This window comes from Lagopus muta, chromosome 7, assembly GCF_023343835.1.
Source record: "Lagopus muta isolate bLagMut1 chromosome 7, bLagMut1 primary, whole genome shotgun sequence".
NCBI lineage: Eukaryota > Metazoa > Chordata > Aves > Galliformes > Phasianidae > Lagopus > Lagopus muta.
This window is the reverse complement of record NC_064439.1, coordinates 44,654,199-44,674,138: the sequence shown is the minus strand read 5'-3', so window position 1 is coordinate 44,674,138 and position 19,940 is coordinate 44,654,199. Positions and strand designations below refer to the sequence as shown.

The following is a 19,940-nucleotide window of genomic DNA, read 5'->3' as shown; positions in this document are numbered from 1 at the left end:
TGGACCGTTTTGATAATCCAAGGTTGCAAACATAGAGAAGGTAAAAAAGCTAAGCTTTTGGTTCTTATTTCAAAGCTTCTAATGCAGCGTTGGAAAGAAACAAGTTTTATTTGACTGCAGGGGGGAAAAAAAGTCTATGGTAGGATGAACATACCGTGTTAAGTCAATGGACCTAGGTCTTGTTACATGCTGGTAATGATAGAAGGATTCTAGACAGTACCTGTTCAGTCTTGCAAAAAGATTCGTTGAAAATCAGCTCTCAAATTTATTTCATGAAGGTCAAAGATTTATAAAGGTTGATCTGTGCATCTTCATTTGTGCCCAGATTATAAGACTTTTAAATGTCCAAGATAAAAGTGTATTTTATATAGTAATACACCCCTCATAAAACTATCTAGTGTGCTAATATGCAGATTTCTTATTCCCCCACTCAGGGATGGGCAATAAGCAATGCAAAAATCATTTATATTTAAAACATCAATTTTGTTTTATAAATGATTGATTGTCTTTGATTATGTTGACATTCCTGTGGCATCTACTCTCCAAAGTCATCCTGCACAATATATTTATCTGCAGGAAACTTCAGAACAGAAAAACGGCTTTTTGTGGTAAGCACAGCAGCAAGCATTTGCTCCACAGCCTCACCCTTCTGCTCTGCAGAAGGATAATATGGGCAATCATTTTAAACACTCTTGTCCAGAGCTTCACGAGGCATAAGAAAGATTGCTATTACCTTTAGTGGCACTCTCCATCCATATTCAGACACATAAGTGGTCTATCTGAAGTCATTTCTTTAAAAAGGTAAGATATTTGTTACCTGGATGGCAAATGACTATAAGCACATTCAATGAGAAACTTCTTTTCATCTGGAATGTCTTTAGATTTGCACAACAATTTGTACATTGTGCATACATTTCATGAAGAAGGGGAAGTTTCCCTATTAAGATAGTCCAACTTGGCTCTTTTATATTTTAGTGCTTATCACGAGAACAATCTGAGATGCACGGGAGATGCTTTTCAAGGAAATTATCACTGAGATATCCAACTTCTGTTCCGCACCAGACATGTTTTCTCATCCTTTAAGTGGTACTGTTCATCTACCAGGCATTAGGAATACTATTCTACCTGCAAGGATCCATTCAGCTTTGTTTCCATCTTTTACTATAACTAGGTGACATCTCCACCTTGAGACAAATCGGTCATAAACAAGATTACCAGGGAAAATAACAAGGAAAAAAAAAAAAAGATCTTGCAGCGCCTCTTAAAACGTCAGCTTTATTTTACAACAGTATAATCTTAGCCCTGGAAGCACCAAACCAGATTCAGACTCCAGAAGTGCACTCTATTTATTTTTATTATACATGTTAGTGTTTAGCGGTGATGCACAATCGCATCACACCTTTGGCAGATGGCTCACCAATACTCTGCTTTTTAAGTGCTCTGGTATGATCAGGGAATAAATCTAGGCAGTAGATTTAATATACTGATAAAATAAAGGATTTCCTAGAGGTCTTCTCCAGCTGCAGGCAGAAAATGGGGACAATATCCAAATCTCAAATACCCTTGAGGCTTCAAGGTTTCCTTGAGGCTCCTACTAACTAAGTAGATAGCCCTGCTCCAAACTTCATTGGCCAGGTTGGATAGCAAAAACCAGTGGAGACATTCTTACAAAATGCCTGTCAGTGCTTAAAAATGTTAAAGCCCATAGGGATTTAATTGAATCTGTCCTGGGGGAAGCCCTTGCAGTCCTCCCCAGATGCCCTGGAGCATGCTCATGCTCACACACCCACTTCAAGGAAAGAAAATACAAAAGTCTTTAGTACCACAGAAAACTGCTGCGTTGGAGAGACTGGCAGGAGGTGCTGGGGAGGATAAGAAACTGCTGGATATTGGACTGACTGAGAAGATGGCTGCATTGCCTGAACAGGCTGCAAAATAAACACAGTGAAAGACAATAAATACAACCCACTTAGAAAAAGAGATAACAACAACAACAAACTCTGTTTCTGAGAACAAAGGTCTCAAACACAGCTCTGAAAATGCAGGTGACTCATCGCCAGAAGAGAACAAGAGGTCAGGTACTGTGATTTTAGTCCTCATTTTATCTTTCCACAAACAATTCTTTAGTACAGACTTTTCTCCTTATGTTCTTATATTTGGTGGCTGCTAGATGAAGTAAAGCCACAGCTACACCTTTTTATTACTGATGGGAAGCAAAGCCAAATTATAATTTTACACTTAATTTACAGAGATAAAATGGAAGAGCAGCACAGTGTAAGTTTACATTTGGATTTTGCTGATAATGACTGATTTAACTCAGTGTGTCATAGGCAAAGGAATAATGATTGTAGAGCTGCTTTGGCAGAACATAATAGCTAGCAAAATTAGCAAAAAACAGGCTGCAAATTAATGACAGAGACAGGTCTGTCAGCTCAGAGCAGATGTTTACCTAAGTGAAAAAACAATTTTCTACAGCACTGTTGTCCTGGAACAGCATTACTATTTCTTTTATTTTAATCTCTCGTTAAGCTTGACTCTTACAGAGGTTTGGAACCACCACCTTCTTCTATAACTGCTGAGACCCAATGAAGAAATGAGAGCCACAAACATCAGTGCAACCACAGTAACATCAAAGCAACTGCAGTGATTTTAAATGTCTCTCGGGATAACCTGGGATGAAACTGTGCCCAACTGTAACAACACAAAAAGTACAGTGGATCTTGGCTGCTCTTAGAGCAAGTAGGATATCACATCCTTGCTGGAGTAATTCCCTTTGTCCGCCCTGTAGTCCACCCTGAATGAACAGATATGCAGTGTACAGTTTGAACCAGACCCAAAGTCTGCTGCCTGTGCTTACCCATCGCTGGCCGTATGCCATGGCCATCCAGGGCCCAGGGAGAAGAAGCACCATGGCACTAAGCCTAAACTCCTCTGTTGTTTCCCTCTACTGCTGCAGCTCCAGAGCTTCTAGCTCACAGTAGGGTCATGGCCAGAGTATGGGGCAAGGGCAGAAGACAACAGGAGGTCTTTCTGGGGGCTAGGGCTGTGAGAGAGCTACCTCCAGAACAGGCCTGATGTTACTGGAATGGGAGAGTCAGCAGGGTCCCAAGCTGTACTTGAATTTTTGAACTCAACCCCACTGCTGTGGAAAGGACAGGAAAAAGTCCAAAGCTGTTCACACAGCATCAGAACACATTTATGCGTGATGGGCCAGAGCCATGGAGAAAGCATAGGGCCCTTGAAGATCCACCAAGTAGTAATGTTTTCTATGTTTGCAGATCAAATTCCCCACCTTCTCCTCCCACACTATCCTTCTGGTTGGGTTCCAGTTCTGCCCTCACCTTGGCAGACTATGCCCCAGGAATGATGGTGACAAAAATCTCCAACCCTATTTCGTCTGTGTAAATATTCTGCATATAGCGTACCTATGTTGCATGCCTCAATTCTCATACCAAAGGAGGAGAAATCCATAATGAGAATAGTAATCTAAAATTCTTTTTCACAGTCTATCAGCATTAGGGATCAAACTAAGTGTAGCTGTTAGTATAGTATAAGCCTACACATGGATAAAAATAGAGAAAATGTGCAGAGTAATTAAACACTAGGAAGGAGAAACCATTAATATACATTCACCTTTACTTTCAAAGCTATGGAAGGGTGGCTGGTAAAGAGTGAATATAGATCTGTGCTCCCACGCCTCCACTTTCAGCAATTTGTACTGAACTACAGATTACATCAGTCTGAAAATGAATGCTTCAGCTTCTATTTGCACGGCAGTTTTTCCAAAAGAAATTTAAAGACTATATAGACATACATCAACTAGCTTAATAGTCCTTTTCAAAATGAAACCATCCTTTAGATGGAATTTGAAAGGGAACTTTATTTCTCCAGCTGTTTCATCCACATTGGAAATACACGGTTTTCTTCAAAAGAAAAGAACAGAAAGCATTTTGTCTAGTTGCAGCCTTCCCTCCCCTAATCCTTTGGTTATCCTCCATATCCCTGAGAGCTTTGTTTCTTTGTCCAGCGGCCAGCACACCTACCTGTGTGACAAGGTGACTTGCCATTTGCTGCTGAGGCTGTTGAACCTGCTGAGGCTGCTGGGATGAAGGCTGTTGCTGAGACTGTCCCACCATCTGGCTCCTCATTGTCGGCTGGCTGCTGGGAGGATTGTATATTGCCGGTGTCCCATCAGGATTTACAAAGGGTTGACCTGGAACAAAACGCACTTCCTTTGCTGAACATTTTAAAAAAATGACTGTTTTCTGTATGAAATCATATCAGCTTGCTCCAACTGATCACTAATTGACCCGCTACAACAGTAAAGTGATTGTTTTTCTCATTACATTATCAGCTGTCTATTTTTTTGCAGGCAAGGCAGATAACTGATATTTGTTTTGGCAGTACCCGCAAGGAGTAAGTAAAAGGTTGCCATGACTATAAGATGATTCAGGTGCTTTGGTTACTGGAAATCATTCAGTGATGAATCAATTAGTACTAAGACTGAACTCTGGAACAAACACTGAAAGCAGAGGATATTCATGTACATTTGACATCTGTACAGTGGAGGTTAAATCATAGAATCCAAGAATGACCTGGGTTGAAAAGGACCACAATGATCATCTGGTTTCAACTCCCTGCTATGTGCAGGTCGCCAACCAGCAGACCAGGCTGCCCAGAGCCACATCCAGCCTGGCCTTGAATGCCTGCAGGGATGGGGCATCCACAGCCTCCTTGGGCAACCTGTTCCAGTGTCTCACCACCCTCTGAGTGAAAAACTTCCTCCTAATATCCAACCTCAACCTCTCCTGTCTTAGCTTAAAACCATTTCCTCTTGTCCTATCACTATCCACCCTCGTGGATGCAACTGTAGAATGTATGCAACCACTCTTGATACACCATACTTCCCAAACATACAAGAAAAAAACCTTTGTTACTAATTTATTTACACACTGTAGTAACAGTGCTGTTTTTCAGAGAGTGGTGCCCTACTACAGGATGCAGCCCCAGAGGTCATCAGGGAGGAAACAGTTAATATATCTATGAAAATCTCTTATATAAGAAAAAAATTCTAGCCCAATTTTTGCTAAAGGCAGTAGGCGGTATGTACGTAACAGGTGCTGAACTCTTTTTGCTTCAGATATAACAAAATAAAATATTAAAAAACTATCCTTGCCCAAGTCACTGCCTTACAAAAAAAAAAAAAAAAAAAAAAAAAAAAAGTTTTCCTCTGTAGGCAGTATTTTTCCTTGACCTCAGTTCTGTTCAATTCTAACAGAAATTCATAAATCAATTTAATTACATATGTTTACTTAAGAAAAAATAAATTCTAGGCACAAAGTGATGACAATGAATATGTAGGAAAGTGAAGTAGGAATATCCGAGATGAAATAGGAGATTTGGAGGAATGCGGTTACTCTGAGTAAGAGAAATAAAGAGCTTGTGTTTTTTATGCCTCCCCTGGTACAGGCAATGCCTCTGCCTATTCCATCTATTCATTGCTCAGTGCTTTTTTGTTCCTTCCTCTTACTTCCTCTGTGATCAGAACCACAGGAGAAGAGCCAGATGAAGAAACCTTGCCTTCCCTCACCAAAGTATGAGCATTTTCTGGATTAAGTCATATTCACAGTGGGAAAATGAGGGAAAGATCAAAGAAAGTGGAAGGGAGGCATGGGTCAGTTGTGTGCATTAGATGGTTTCCTGATAGTTGCTTTGAAGATCCTGGGTGAAAAATGGCACGGAGAGAAACATTTGTGGCTGTTTTTCCTCCTTAACTTGGGAGTCTCGGGCTGCAGAAGTATTTTTACTAATGTGCAGCATATAACACTTAATCACATCCAGCTGGTGTCTCCTTATAGGTTTGGAAGATTCAAGGCCCACCAAAGAAATAGAGGTAGTGACAGGGGAAGTTTGGTTAAATGTGACCTTCTTATGAACCGACTGTGAATTTGCTGGCAAACAACACAGCACAAAGCTGCAAGGAATAAACATGTGTAACAGAAACGCCACAGACTGCTGTCCAAAGGGAAAACCACTATAGAAGAGGCTTAGAGAGAAAATGAATCCAAAAAGCAGTAAGTGGGCTACTGGGAACTGGACTGGGTGAGCAAGGTAAGAGGCTCCTGAAGCATGTGGCAAGCACTGAAATGAAGCCTTAAAGAAGGCTTCATTTATAGTGACTAAGAGAAGCAGGACAGGACCAGAAGAGAAAAGGTCTGGAAATGCCTATAAGGATATAAAGAAGACCTTTTAAGAAGAAATTTTGAAGTAGGTAATGAAAAGGAGAGGTCAGATGCCAACATGGAAGACATATGTAAGTGATGAACTGTGGCCTTAAGAGAAGGGCAAAGATTTTGATGCCATCTGAAGGAGTAAGAATTAAATGTAAATGCTCTTAAATGGTGAAAGGGGTTAAGTCAGAGAACATGTCAAGAGGAATCCTTTAAAGGGTAAAGCTGGTGAGGCAGGTGAAATGGAGAGTAAAAGAACACAGCTGCATAAACAGTCCCTACCCAAAGCTTCTCTATCTGGGGAAGGAGACGGCTGAACTGAAAAAGTTGAAAGAAACTGTGAATATGTAGAAGCGTGAGTTGCCAACACCTGAGAAGGAGCTGAGCAGTGTAATGAAAGCAGGGAGGTGCTGACAGCATCTGTGGATGCCATTAGAGGCTTGCCGTCAGTGACTATGTAGTGTGAAAGGAAGCAAAGATCTTAAAGGGCATGGTGTTAGGATCCAAAGAGAGAAGACAGGAAGTAACCACTTTCTAAAAGGAGAATAAAGAACTAAAGAATGATGTTACACAGAAAAAGAATCTATTCATTACAGGAAACAAAGCTCCTTTTTCCTTTTCTTTAAACTGTCTTCTCTTCATCTATGTTTCTGACAGCATCCATCACTTTGATAGCTGAGCACAGCATCCAGCAATCTCTATGCCTCCTCCCTATGGAGCCTCTTTTGTAGCGTTACTGTAATAAGATGCAAAGATTTTGAGTCCAAAGAGTGGAAAATTTGTAGCATGTATTTTGCTGCATGTTAAAAACACAGCAGACGCTACAGTACAGACTGGCTTCCAGCACAGGTAGCAGTGTGAAGCTATACATCTGAATCAGTAATTTCAGTCCTTGTAAGAATCTGCTCCTTGCATTTCCTTTAGTATGCATATATTTATTTACAGATAAGCTACAGAAATAAGACATGCAGACTGAAAAAAAATTAGAATTACACGTACATAAAAACCACTCACACTGTGAATATTAAACATACAGACATGGAACTTGGTCATGCCCCTGCAGACAATGAGGCACACCAAAGAAAAGACCAGGCACTCTGATCTACAGGCAGCACTGACAGGCATTATGCCTGTAGCAGACACAGACTCCCTAGGTAGCAAGGAAAAACATGAGCTTGCTGATGCAAACTGCTGAACTGCCAAAGCTGATGCAGGGTATGTTTCTCTTAAACACCTGTGATACCTTGCAAGTGTGGTGAGCTGCAACCTTTATCCTTGCTATAGCCAGGAACGGGTACAACCTCTGAGCCGTTGGTTTGACTGGCGCAGCAGTGATTCTTTCCACTTGTTTCAGCACTAGCATTTGAATTATAGATGGACTTCTGCCTAGGCCTGATGGGTTTTGTATGAAATCACACAAAATACCTTCATCTGTACTCTCCTAGAAACTCTGATGTTGCAGATAGTACTCTCAGCTTCCAGCACAATGGAAATAAGTTCATAAACATGGGTTTTGTAGAATACCTACCTTCCACTCAGTTCTCTCCCATAATTTGACTTGCTAAGAAATGTCTAAAAACTCCATGTATGATGCCGAAATTAGGCTCTCATATAAAGCATATCATAACTTAGGAACAACTACACAAACATTAAAAGCTTTAGAAAAGTAACACGCACAGGTTAATAAGTCAGCTCTGTCTGGAAAGAACTTAGCACTTAGAACTTAACTTCTCCCTGATCACACATATGCTGATAGGTACTGATTATCTCCACATATTTCTATCTCTATATGCCCAAGTAAAGCTTGGTTTGACAGTTTTTTCAGGAGTGATTTTCTTAAATGCAGCAACTTTCATTTTTTCTCGATTCCATTCTAACTCAACATTATTAGTGGTGGACTCACAGATCAGCTCTACACATTTGCACCCAAAGACTGTAAGGCAGAGGTGTAATATATATAAAATACTGGTTGTAAGTAATAATCCCTAAATGAAAAGCTTTTGAATGCTCCATTGAGGACTTGGAAAAAAACCTTCTGGAGTTCAACTCTGAGCCCCCTGTTTAATGGAAAAATTCAGTGCACTGTATGCTTTGTTATTTTAATCCCAGCATAACTCAGCTAAGGATGACAGCACAGCTAGTCACGGTCACTGAAACAGTGCAAATCACTGAAGAAGCATCACAGTCTCAACCTCCCTGAACCTTTTTAATGCTGTCAGTATAATACTGTGGGGAGTAATAGCGTAACATTCTCTTGACTTTATCTGGACCAAGGGAGGAACAAATTGCCTTAGACTTTCAGCAAGCACTCAAGTTAAAGCTGAGTGGCTTCTAAAACGCTTGGATGACAGAAAATGCCTAGTTAAAACTGCAGTTCTAAGTACCAGAACAACACAGAATTGAGATTACAACTTTTTTCACAGAACTCCCTGTTTACATACAATTGCTAATCACATAGCTCAGGTAAGAAAACTAACTCAGCAGTGCTATTTCAAATGCCCTTTGAAATTCTTCTATTACTAAGTACAACCTCTAGAACTTTGAGCATCACACTGTACTTGCACCATACCTCAGCATGCTTGATATGGAAGAGTATCAGTTTCTACTAAAGTTTATGGACACTCAGAGGATTCACAGCCAAGGAGTGGCAGGATTTCACAAGATGAATACCCTGCCCAAGACTGCATGAGCACTATGTTTTGCATTACTTCCCACCACAGAACCTCTCTACAAACAAGAACTGTGCTGAGTTCCCAGGTGACACGAATAACACTGAAATGCACGTGGCAGGAGCACACTGGACTGACCTGTGTGTGGGTTGAGCAGGATACTGCCAGGAGGTATCCCTGCAGCTTCAAGTGGAAGAATGATATAGCTGGTGTTGCTGGGAGCCACCTGGCCACTCATCCCGTTCTCAGGGTAGGACACGCTGCCCGAATTGCTGGCAGTCAACCCGGGGACAAGAGGTGCACTTTGGAGAGGCTGATGTATTCGTGACAGGGATCCTGAGGAGCCAGCACTGCTGGAAGACTCTGAGCCTAAAAGAGAGATGGAACCGCAGTTATGAGAAACCCAGGCTCCCACCAGACATGTCTCATCTACAGGGACAAACATAAGCAGTAGTGCATGCCCAGCTGGCAAGAGTCGGGTTTTTTTTCCCTCCCCATCGAGCTCAGTATTCAGATTAATTTCTACAATTCAGAAGTTTCAAATTCAACCAGCTAAACCAAATGTACCAACACACACCTGTGACTGGGAGGAGGGGAGCTTCATTCTTTTAAAAACCATATGTAATCTTCAAACTTCAGAGATTCTACTTGTGTATTGGTTTCCTTCTAAGACATCACACAAGCAACCTGTTATCTAACAAACACAGTGTCTTTCCAGATTGCCATGGATTGTTGTGTAAAAGCTGATGCAAACTTTCCTTCTCCAAACCCCATCTCCATATGGTAGCTAGGCAGCTACAACAGAAATAGTTCTCTTATATGAGCTGTGCACTACTTGCCATTGGCAGGACCCTTAATCTGCTTCTCCAACATTTAATCAAGAAAGTTGTAGCGATTGCAGAGGACTTTTTTTTCACATTTCTGCAAATACACTCCAATGTTGTCTTAATGTACTTGTTATTTATATCTCTCTGTGCATACTGAGGCTGGAAAATACAGATTATCTCTGCAGGGACAGTTCTATTTATTTGATCATTTAGTATCTCTACATTTCTACAACTGCAGAGATTTTCTTGGAGATCATCCTCAGCAAACTCCAAGTGATTCTTGGCATCTTCCTGTCAAATGTAAATGCAGATATGGGAGTTCTATTTTCCTTCTGCAGGTCCTTTTTTGCTCTTCTCTGGCCATTCTATGTGCATTTCATACTGCTTATTTGAGTTCTCACTTTACTTTCTCCTCTATTCTGCCACCCATGGAATTCAATGGGTTAGAAAGCTACTTGGAGATTCCAGACAAGATTCCATAGCTCGCCCCCCAGCCTGTTATTATTTCTAAGCCTATAAATACTATCAAACCTAAGTTCAAACTCTTCTCTCCCCGTTTAGTGCTATTCTGAAGAAGCACCATTAGCATAAAAGAAGATTTCAGCTATGACATTCGTTATTTTTCCCTCCTTTTCAGCTGTTTTCATGTCCGAATCACAGACTGATCTTTACCAACATCTGAATGTTAAAAGCCAAAGGACTGTAATAAATTCAGATGTACTCATCAAATGGAAGGCAGAAGCAGGAGAACGATCTCTGAAGCTACCACCACGTGTTGGCTGAGACGAGAGCTAAGAATTGTGTTCCTTAAAAGATCACAGACCTGCATTCCTGTGTCAGTAGATCAAGCTGGTGATTTTGAAAGAATGCCAACAAGGTGCAAAACCATTTTAGCTATTTTCTTAATATTTTCCAAAATATTCCAGAAATTATTACCTAACCACTTTTGCCACAATTTATCCTGTCCACGATAATCTGTTTTAAATTTTCCCCTCATTACAACTTCTTATCAGTTTAAGTGTAGATACATTAAACCAAATAAATCCCAACACTAATGCTTGGAAATTAACACCAATTAATCTTGTCTCTGTAGCTCTGATTAGCCGTTTTCACGGTTTCTAAATTTGGAATAAGAAATCACCACAGAATGAATTCAGTACTGTAACAAATGACCAAAAAAAAGAGAATCTGACTTTATTCAGACTCCCATTAAGAGATGCCTTCATAAAGTCTTCTGAAAGGATCTCTGACTAAATGAGATTTTTGCCCCCATTATGCAACCCAACGTCTTTTTTCAGTATGTAATACTGGCTACTTCTAGATTTATCAATAATTTCCTTGCTGCTCCACAGCTGACATAATAGAAACCTTCACATTCTCATCATTTCTCGTTAATATATGTTAAAGTGTTCTGAGAAATACAGCGGTTCAAAGAGCAGTGAAAGAGAATGAGACAAAAATCACCACAAAACCTTAATAGCTTAATTTTTCAGGGGGAGTGTGTGGAGGTACCATTAGTTTCCCAATATTCTGAGCACTAGCGAGCAATGCAACACATTTTGCTCCATTTTCTTTGGGTTAATATTCAATATCTGATGGATTTGACCCTCTCTGCTCAACTCACCTTGTGAGTCTATGGTAAATTTTCCCTTTGTTATCAAACGGGCTCAAGTGCTACCCACTACTTGCTCCAGCAGGTCTTCTGTATAAGCAGGACCATACTACATTTGGGAACCACAAAATCACAGGATCACAGGGGCTGGAAGGGACCTCTGGCAATCACCAAGTCCAACCCCCTGCTAATGCAGGTTCCCTATTTGTCTGCTGCTTTCCTAAGTCGCTTGTAATATTTGCATGTTATAATCCTTGTTGTCTTTCATGAGAATGGCATGCACTCATGTGAACACAATACTTTTCTACAAGCCTCACTTCTAAAAATAAGATTGATCACTCAGCACAGTCAGCTGGTGGGAAGTTTACGACTGGAAGCAGTTGGCTTAAAATTTATTACCCACACGTCAGCATTCCTGCTATTACTCTTGGACTTGTAAAACCCATCAAGCTGATGTTTGATCAAAGGAAATAATAAAGAAGCAGAAATCCAGTTGCAAAATCCAGACCCAATATTATAATTCACAGAATATCTTATATATATATATATATAAAATGTTAACGTATTGAAGTGCCTGCAGTATAATAGCCTTTGTGTGACAGAAGTAGCAGTGAACACCTAACAGGAGAGATTAGATCGTATCTCCGATTACTTGCAGCCACTCCAAGGAAGTTAATGATTCCTACAGATCTGTATCAACACAGCTGATATCCCCACAGCCATCTTTTCATAAATGGGAGAGAAAGAAACACGCTCCAACAGATGTGCATTCCACACTATGGAAAATGCATTAAGAGAAGCTAAAGATGCAGCACTGAGACCTTATAAGCCTTTCAACAGTTACTAAAATAAATATAAAGCCACATACACAGGCACAGAGGACATTTCTTTGGAACACATCTTGTCTTCCTAGACACTCCTAATGAAGTACATTAAAAACTACTGTAATGTGACAGCGAAAATAAGGTGATGTTTATGAGCTAGACTTTCTCTTGATGTGGGTGGTTACAGATTGCACAGATCCATCTTTGACAGCCATAGGGACACTCACAACTACACACATTTAGTCAACCCTGAAAAGACAGCTCTGTCAGTGGAAATCTAAACTAAGATTTTGTAGGCTGTCCCTCAGCTGTCCTATTGTAATCTGACTGCAGTTTGTTACAGTATTAAGTCCTAATTTCGGCGCTCGATTACAACCTAAATAATACATCCCTGTGTCTACTAAGCTGCAACATAACGAATTAGAAAACTTTATTTCAAGTACTGTATTTAGGTTCTGTATTTTAAGTACTGTATTTAGGTTCTGTATTTTTTAAGGGGAACAGTGCCTTCTAAGTAATCAACAGGTGCATGAAAGTAATACTCAAACAGTATGATAACCACATAATGGATTTCAAACAGTTCCTTTTGTGAAATCTGCAAGAATTAAGTATCATAATTCCTCTGCTAAACTCTTATTGCCATGCAGCTGAATGCAATTAGAGTGTAAGACTAATAGATACTGCTAGACTCCACTGCAGAGAACAGCACGTTCTCTGATCTGTCATTGCCTAAGGGGAGGCAAACTTCTTTCAGTGCTTCAGTTTCTCTAAGCGGTGGATGCGATGTTGCAACATCGATTACTGATTTATCAGAAGTGAAGGCTAAGGGCAGAACATTTAATTTTGGTGAAAACATTTAGAATTATCCAGAAAGACTACACTGCTAATACAGCATTGCAATATATATTCCAAAAGGCAGCTGTGGGCCATCGGTGAAAATCCTTGAAGTCTTATTATCTGAATGCCCAAGAAAAGTATCTGACAGTTCTTCAGGATGACCATCAGATGCGTAGCATAATTTTCACATTTAAAATAGTGGAAAACATTTTTCATCGTTTAACCAGTGGAAAACATTTTGACCTACTGCTGCCTTTAGACTGATTCAGTATTTACTGTGTTTAAGACAAAAAAAGCTCTGAGGGCTATATTATATATATGAAGAACGAACACTTCATCAAGACATATTTCCCTATCGTTTTTTAACAGTTATTCTGCTCTGTTTTAACACCAGTCACTGACATTTCAGAGAGGACAGAAATAGGGACTCAGATATTATTTCCTCTGGCTTTCCTCAGGCTGACTGACAAATTCACTTTGTGTCCCAGCTTTGAAGGTGTGACTTCGTTTTGACATCCAGCCTTGCTCTTTTCTCTCTCCATTCTTCCTTTTATTTAACTTATTTTCACTCTTTCTATGCATCAACTTGCTTCCACAATGAAAACCTCTGCGTTAAAAAAAAAAGTCAGAGCACTTACAACATGTAATTGCTCTACAAAGAACATGGAATTTTAATATCAATGATGTTTTAAAAATGTATTGTAAGAGCTCTCATTTGAAAGCAATTTGGGGTTTGGTGCCTAAGGAGTACAGATGCACTTACCATTATTCATATGCTTTGGAGATTTCTATTTTAATATATCTTCCTAAGTGCACCCTTTAATATGCTTGACTTTAACACCAAAATGGCTACTTAAAAGCATTAATGTTTTGCAATTAGATGTCTCAACCCGCCAAACTGGATTTCCCTGACACTGTCGTGAAGGCTCTGCACCTCTGCATACCACGTTGCAGAGTACACACTGGTTGTGCTACATGCACTGCTACCCAGAGACACATCCAGCCTGGCCTTGAATGCATCCAGGGGTGGATGCCCCACATCCCTGCAGGCATTCAAGGCCAGGCTGGATGTGGCTCTGGGCAGCCTGGTCTGGTGGTTGGTGACCCTGCACATAGCAGGGGTTTGAAACTAGACAGTCATTGTGGTCCTTTTCAACCCAGGCCACTCTACGATTCTATGGAACATAGAACATGCTTGTATTCAGGAACAATAAAGAATTGAAGAAAAAAAAAAACAACAACAAAAACCCAACTATATTGTACTAATATTTATCAAAGACTAAATAAGGCCTTAATTCCGTAAGATTGCACATATGGAGAAGCAGAGTAGAACTACAGGAGAATCTTAGGATTCAAAGCCATTGTTTGCTCAAGGTAAAAGGAAAGGTAAAAAGAAAGGTAAAAGAAAAGCAGAAAAAGAAAGATGCGGGATATTGTGAATGCTCTCAGCTTCTTTAGGAGCAGCAGGGTTGGAGAGAGCGCCCTTCTGACCACTGGGTACCCTTCCTTCTCTGAAAAAAACTGTGACTGTGTTCAAATTGGTGACGTTTAGAACACAGTTACAAAGTCAAAGGTTTCCTCAGTTCACTCCGAAAACACCATTCCTGAGCATCCTGAAGCAGAGCAAAGGCTACCATGCCATTTTGGGAACAGGAATGAAAACTGGCTAACAAGGGTCTGATAAGCAGAATTAAAATTAAGTACCATCCATAAAGCACTCTCAAGCTGAAAAACCACTAAGTGCTAAGTATTGATTACCACTTGTCCTGTACTATATTTACCAAGTGAACCAAACCAATGGGATCATCTGATGGGCTAATTATTTATTATGCACTTTTACACAAAAATACAATAGAGTAGCTTAATGGCATGGCTGGAAATTACTTAGGTCCATGCCCTGTGACTCACTCACATGTTAATGAACCCATGAAGTTAATGCAAATAAATGCAGAATTCCCACCAGGTTCATAGTACCCTTAAATGATGATTTCATTTAATTGGAATCAAACAAGAAAACGGAGAGGCTGCAGGACCTCTGTGAATCCAGAGCTTCTGATGGCTTCTACCACAGCACACTGGCTCATCTGCCAACAGATGGAGAGGCAGGACTCCAGAGTGCAGGCAGTCTGTATTTTAGCAGTGACGACAAAACGTTCTTAGAATTCTCATCAGCTATATGACACAATTCTTCAGGATTCAAAAAGAGTAAGATTAATAAAAAGGTGCAATCTGTGCCATTCATTTATTTTGTTACAAAAGCTACTACCTTTTGAGGCTACGATTAGAGGGAGTGTCCAAATAGGAAATTGCAAATACTCTATTCCAAGAAAGCCGACTTCACATCTAAGGTTTGCAGATCTCAAGGACCAGGAATTGTCGATTCCTATAAACTGAACAGCCAGTAGCCAGCCACTAGCATACACAGATGGGCAAACACACCTGCCATGTACGTTTATCACTGTGCAGCAAAGAGTACTGCGAACCCAATACAGTACTAGCTACCTGTTTTAGACAGTTTGCCGGTACTTCTATTACTTGATGAGCTATCTCCTCTTGTCAGGACGGTTATGCCACCAAAACTTGCTGTCTTTGTTATGGCTGGCTTCAAATTTCGATTTGAACTGTCCGAGTCTGTGCTGCTCCATGGCCTCTGGTGGTCTGTCCATTTCAATTCATTCTCCGTGCTGCTCTGCCGACTGCCAGATGCCTTCCCTGTGCTATCTCTGTTCCCCCTGCGGACATCAGAAAACAAAGATTCATACACAAACAAAAAGACTGTCAGGGCAGAGCCTATCTTTGGGTACCCTCAGTGAGCCAACTAAAGAAAAAGGAAGTACTCTGCATTTACAAAAGCATGCCTAGAAGGGGGAATTTGACCCCAATACTCATCCACCTTGAGCAAATCAACATTGCTGCAACTCTTCTTTACATGCACAGCACTTACCAGTGCTCCCCTTTCCCATACATCCCAGGAGCTTTTCACTAGACAGGACTGATGAAGCAATATCACACTGGGTGACGTAGCATATCCACTGCCTGTTCACCCACCTACCACCTCAAGCAATTCCTTGATATCTCTCCCTTTGCCGTCCATCAACTGTAAGGCTTTCCTCGCTAACACCACTTGCCCTCTACCTTTGTCTTCACAACTACCCTCTTTATTTCTGTTCTACCTCATTGCTACTCATCTGCTCTGAACGTCACTCAACCCTCTTCCATGAAGGTGTCTTCCCACCATGAGCCCAAACTTTTCAACGCTGATGCTCCATTTAGAGACCCCATCAAGTTTGGTTTTCTCCTCTCTATATACACTAATAACATCATCATGTTCCCCCTCTGCCTGTGTCCCAGCTTTAAGTTGCAAAAAGCTCTGGGTAGAGGCTGCCTGTCCTTGAATAGCTGCGGAGCATCCTGAGTACCATGAATGACAACACAGCAAACTGGGAGCAGAGAGCAAAAAACAGTGGAAAATTTGCCTTATTTATGATGAACAGCTTACACTGCATTGCTAAAATGACAGAACCAGCATGCCCTACTACGGCTTCGTGCGCTATGACCCAAGTGAGGCTTGCAACACTGACTTTTGGAAGGCTTTCAGAAGACATTTCCCAAAACTCTGTCTTATTCTGCAGTCGTCTCCATCAAAGCACTTTCTACAAATCAAAAGGATGAGAGTGGATCTATTGCCTTTCCACTCCCTTTCTCCCTGTGAGTGTGGCTCCTGCTCTCTCACTGGAGAACGTGCCAAGCTGTGCCACTCAGGACGAGAAGGAGCAGGGTGCCAAGGACAGGATCAGGCTGGTGCATTCCTTGCCTGCAATCAGAGCCGCACACCCATGTGATCGGCAGCATTTACCTGTTGACTTTTGCTAGACCCAGACAGAGGGAAAACACGAAGAGAAACAGCACAGAAGCAACAACATTAAAAAAAAAAAAAAAAAAAAAAAAAAAAAAAAAAAAAAAAAAAAGGGGGGAAAAAAAGATTTAAAAATTAAAAAAAATAAATTGTCTTTAAGATTTAATTGGAAAGGAAAAAAAGTTTATTATTTACAGATGCTTTTGCATTCCTGTGCTTAAACATCAGTAATTCTCTTATTTTTATATTCTAGTGAAAGAAAGGGAGAGAAAACGAATGCTTATGCATCCCCGTCCTCTGTAGTTGCATGTTACATGAAATTCCTACTTGCTCCCCAAACCTGAATAGGTATCATTTATTAAGAGCCTCTGCGTGGATATTTCTGATGCTTCCTCACTCCTGTATGCCCAATCCAAGACCATCAGTTCACCAGGGCTAGCCCAAAGCATGGAGAAGTTTTTCTGCCAGCTCCAGCTCTTCTCCTCCACCCGTGGACTTGTCATCTCCTGTGGCTGCTGTGCAGACATGCACAATTGGCAAACAGATATACACATCAAATAATCCTGTGTCCTCTCACCTCATAGTAAAAATCATGTTAACATAGGTGATACGAGCTTGCAGTGACAAACTATCACTGCTACAAATGCAAACAGCAAATCTGGCCATACCCATGCTCTACTAGATGAAGGATATGCTTCTGAAAGAATTCATTACTTCTGCCTGCTCTGCTTAAAGTTTGTGGCAGCTGATTGGCTTTATAAGCAGCCTGGCATGCCAAACTTTGATTGATTTAAATCTGTTGGTGCTCCTGGCATGGGATGAGAGCCTAAGTTCCTCAGTTGGATCAGGTTGGGTCTTCCACTGCCCAGGTGCTCTCCATGAAAATATGGATTGATTCTTTGTGTCATGGGATGTTCCTTGGGATACAGATTATGACTGAATAGTCACTGGGCAGATGGAAAAAGGTTTTGGAACAGAAAGGCAATGGAGAAAACTTTTCCCAAGCACTGATGCTTTAAGATAAAGAAACAGGTTTCACCTCATTACATTTTTATTTCAGCTTTAAATAAAACAAAGAATGGAAAAAATGTCAGGCTGGGCACTAGTCTGTGAAAAACGCCTGAACTACAGCTAAATGGACTCCCAGCATTACAATAATCCCCAAATTCTGGGAGCCCAAACAGCTGAAATTCTAGATGTGGTTCCGGAGCTGATGATCAGTAAAGCCAAAGGAAGGTGTCCTGCCCTGATCTCCTCATTCAGAGAGCATGGGATAAGCAAGATAAGAACTTCAGTGCTCCCTTCTGGACAGAAAAATGTCATACCCATACCCAGGCAATGGCAAGGACACAGGCAGAATCACAACTGAGAGTTACTGGGAAACAAATATTAAATAAAGTAAGCCATACAAACCTAAACAGCTGTCTTTTCTTATGGGTATCATTGCATATGCTACTGTCTTCCAAGAGCCTACTGAAAAAATGAAAAGAAAGATTACGGTAACACACACAGTAATACAAATCTATCTTTAAAATTACATGTAGTTTCTAGCAATATTTTCCATCTTGCCCGCTTAACAGTTAAAAAAGCAAGGCTAAAATTGGCCCCCAAATCCCATTCCCACAACTTGGCAATCAACCAAACATAAGCAATGTCAGCCAGGGAGGCTGAAGGCCATTTAATATTTCCTGTTACCAAGCAAGGTAATTCTCAGAAGCCAAGGAACCATACTTCTACATCTAAAAGAAAATTCATTAGAATGTCACCTAATAGAACATAAAAATGCAAGCCAGCAAAATAGTGCAAGTGTAATTTTAAGTACTTGCTATGTCCCTTGGAAATCTCTGCAGCACAGATAAACGCTCAGGTTCAGCTTTCCAGGTAGACGAAAAAAGGCAAAGCACTTAAACATGTGTGAAACTTCCAACACAGCAAATCCTCAAGATTGCTCACGTGCACAGAGCTCAGTATGAGTTTAAGTGTTTCACCTGGCCGATGGCTGTATGGCATGCAGCAAGAAAAAGCAGTGCTCTGATCTTCACCTGAGTGTGCATCCTCACACTTATTCTCCCATTCCCAGGGATAAAAAAGCAGGTTTATGGGAGTATCTTCTTTTGGCTTTTCAGGGTTCCTCTGTTAGAATTTTTATTTATTCTGACAAAACGTATCTTGTGATACAGAAGCAGCAGCTGAGGTAATGTACTGGGCTCTCAGAACACAAGGTGGTTAGGTGGCAGTGGGACATCCTGAGGTATATACCTCCTTCTCCCTTCAGGACCATCCACCAGAAAGGCTGTTTTGTACCGCTACTGAGGAGTCATTTACCATGGGAACAGCCTTACTCATAAATGACAAAAGTAAGGATGTACAGAGATAGAAATACTGTGAAAGATGATCTTCTCGAAGCCAACAATGAACAGTTTTAGAAGTGCGCAGCTCCAGCACTCACCGATGAAATGCCCAGCATTTTGATTGAAATCCTTATCTGCCATAATGGCACACAGTTCCTAAGATCTTCCATGCTTATTTATGGCTGCTACAGAGCTTTGTATATCATATACCGTCAGAATTAACACACAGTTTCTTCTTCCCTCTGCTTGAAGTGGATTTATTATAAGGAACCTGAAGAACCATCACACAGTAATGCAGTAACAGTTGGCTCAGGTACCATCATTGCATTATTACAATGCAGGACCACAGCAGGCAGGACCTGGGGGACTCCTGAGCCCTCAGCAGCAACAAGCGGCTCAGTGCTGCCATGAAAACTGGGTTAAGCACCAGAAACACAAACACCTTGTTTCGTAAATACCATCATCCAGCTGCTGCTCGAGTGCTTCTGAAAGATCGGTAAGTTAAATTCTGAGGGCACTCCAGAGAGAGATTAGTCACTTGAAATGAAACATTAGATGGGCTTTCTCCTACACCACCACCCTGCAACCACCTTTTGAAAGTGAAATGCAGAGTATGGGGAAAGCATCACTAATACCTCACTTATTTGTTCAAACACAGCATTGCAAGGCAACCCCTTCCTCCCCAGCCGTCCCTCCCTCCCCAAAGCAGAAAAACACCACAGTTGTTATGGATT

At 40.9% G+C, this 19,940-nt stretch overlaps 1 protein-coding gene across 27 annotated transcripts in view; it reads right to left on the bottom strand.

The window, feature by feature from the left end:
• Positions 1-19,940, bottom strand: part of ARPP21 (cAMP regulated phosphoprotein 21) — a 185,969-nt gene that overhangs the window by 44,961 nt on the left and 121,068 nt on the right. For 15 of the 27 annotated variants that reach the window (XM_048952081.1, XM_048952083.1, XM_048952082.1 and 12 more), the window contains 5 exons: positions 18,269-18,328; positions 15,499-15,731; positions 9,038-9,268; positions 4,044-4,213; positions 1,824-1,928 (listed from right to left, as the gene is read on the bottom strand). In XM_048952081.1, the coding sequence (XP_048808038.1) occupies positions 1,824-1,928; positions 4,044-4,213; positions 9,038-9,268; positions 15,499-15,731; positions 18,269-18,328 (799 nt within the window). The remainder of the gene's footprint in view (positions 1-1,823; positions 1,929-4,043; positions 4,214-9,037; positions 9,269-15,498; positions 15,732-18,268; positions 18,329-19,940) is intronic. The other 12 variants (XM_048952089.1, XM_048952093.1, XM_048952102.1 and 9 more) reach the window with 6 other exon arrangements.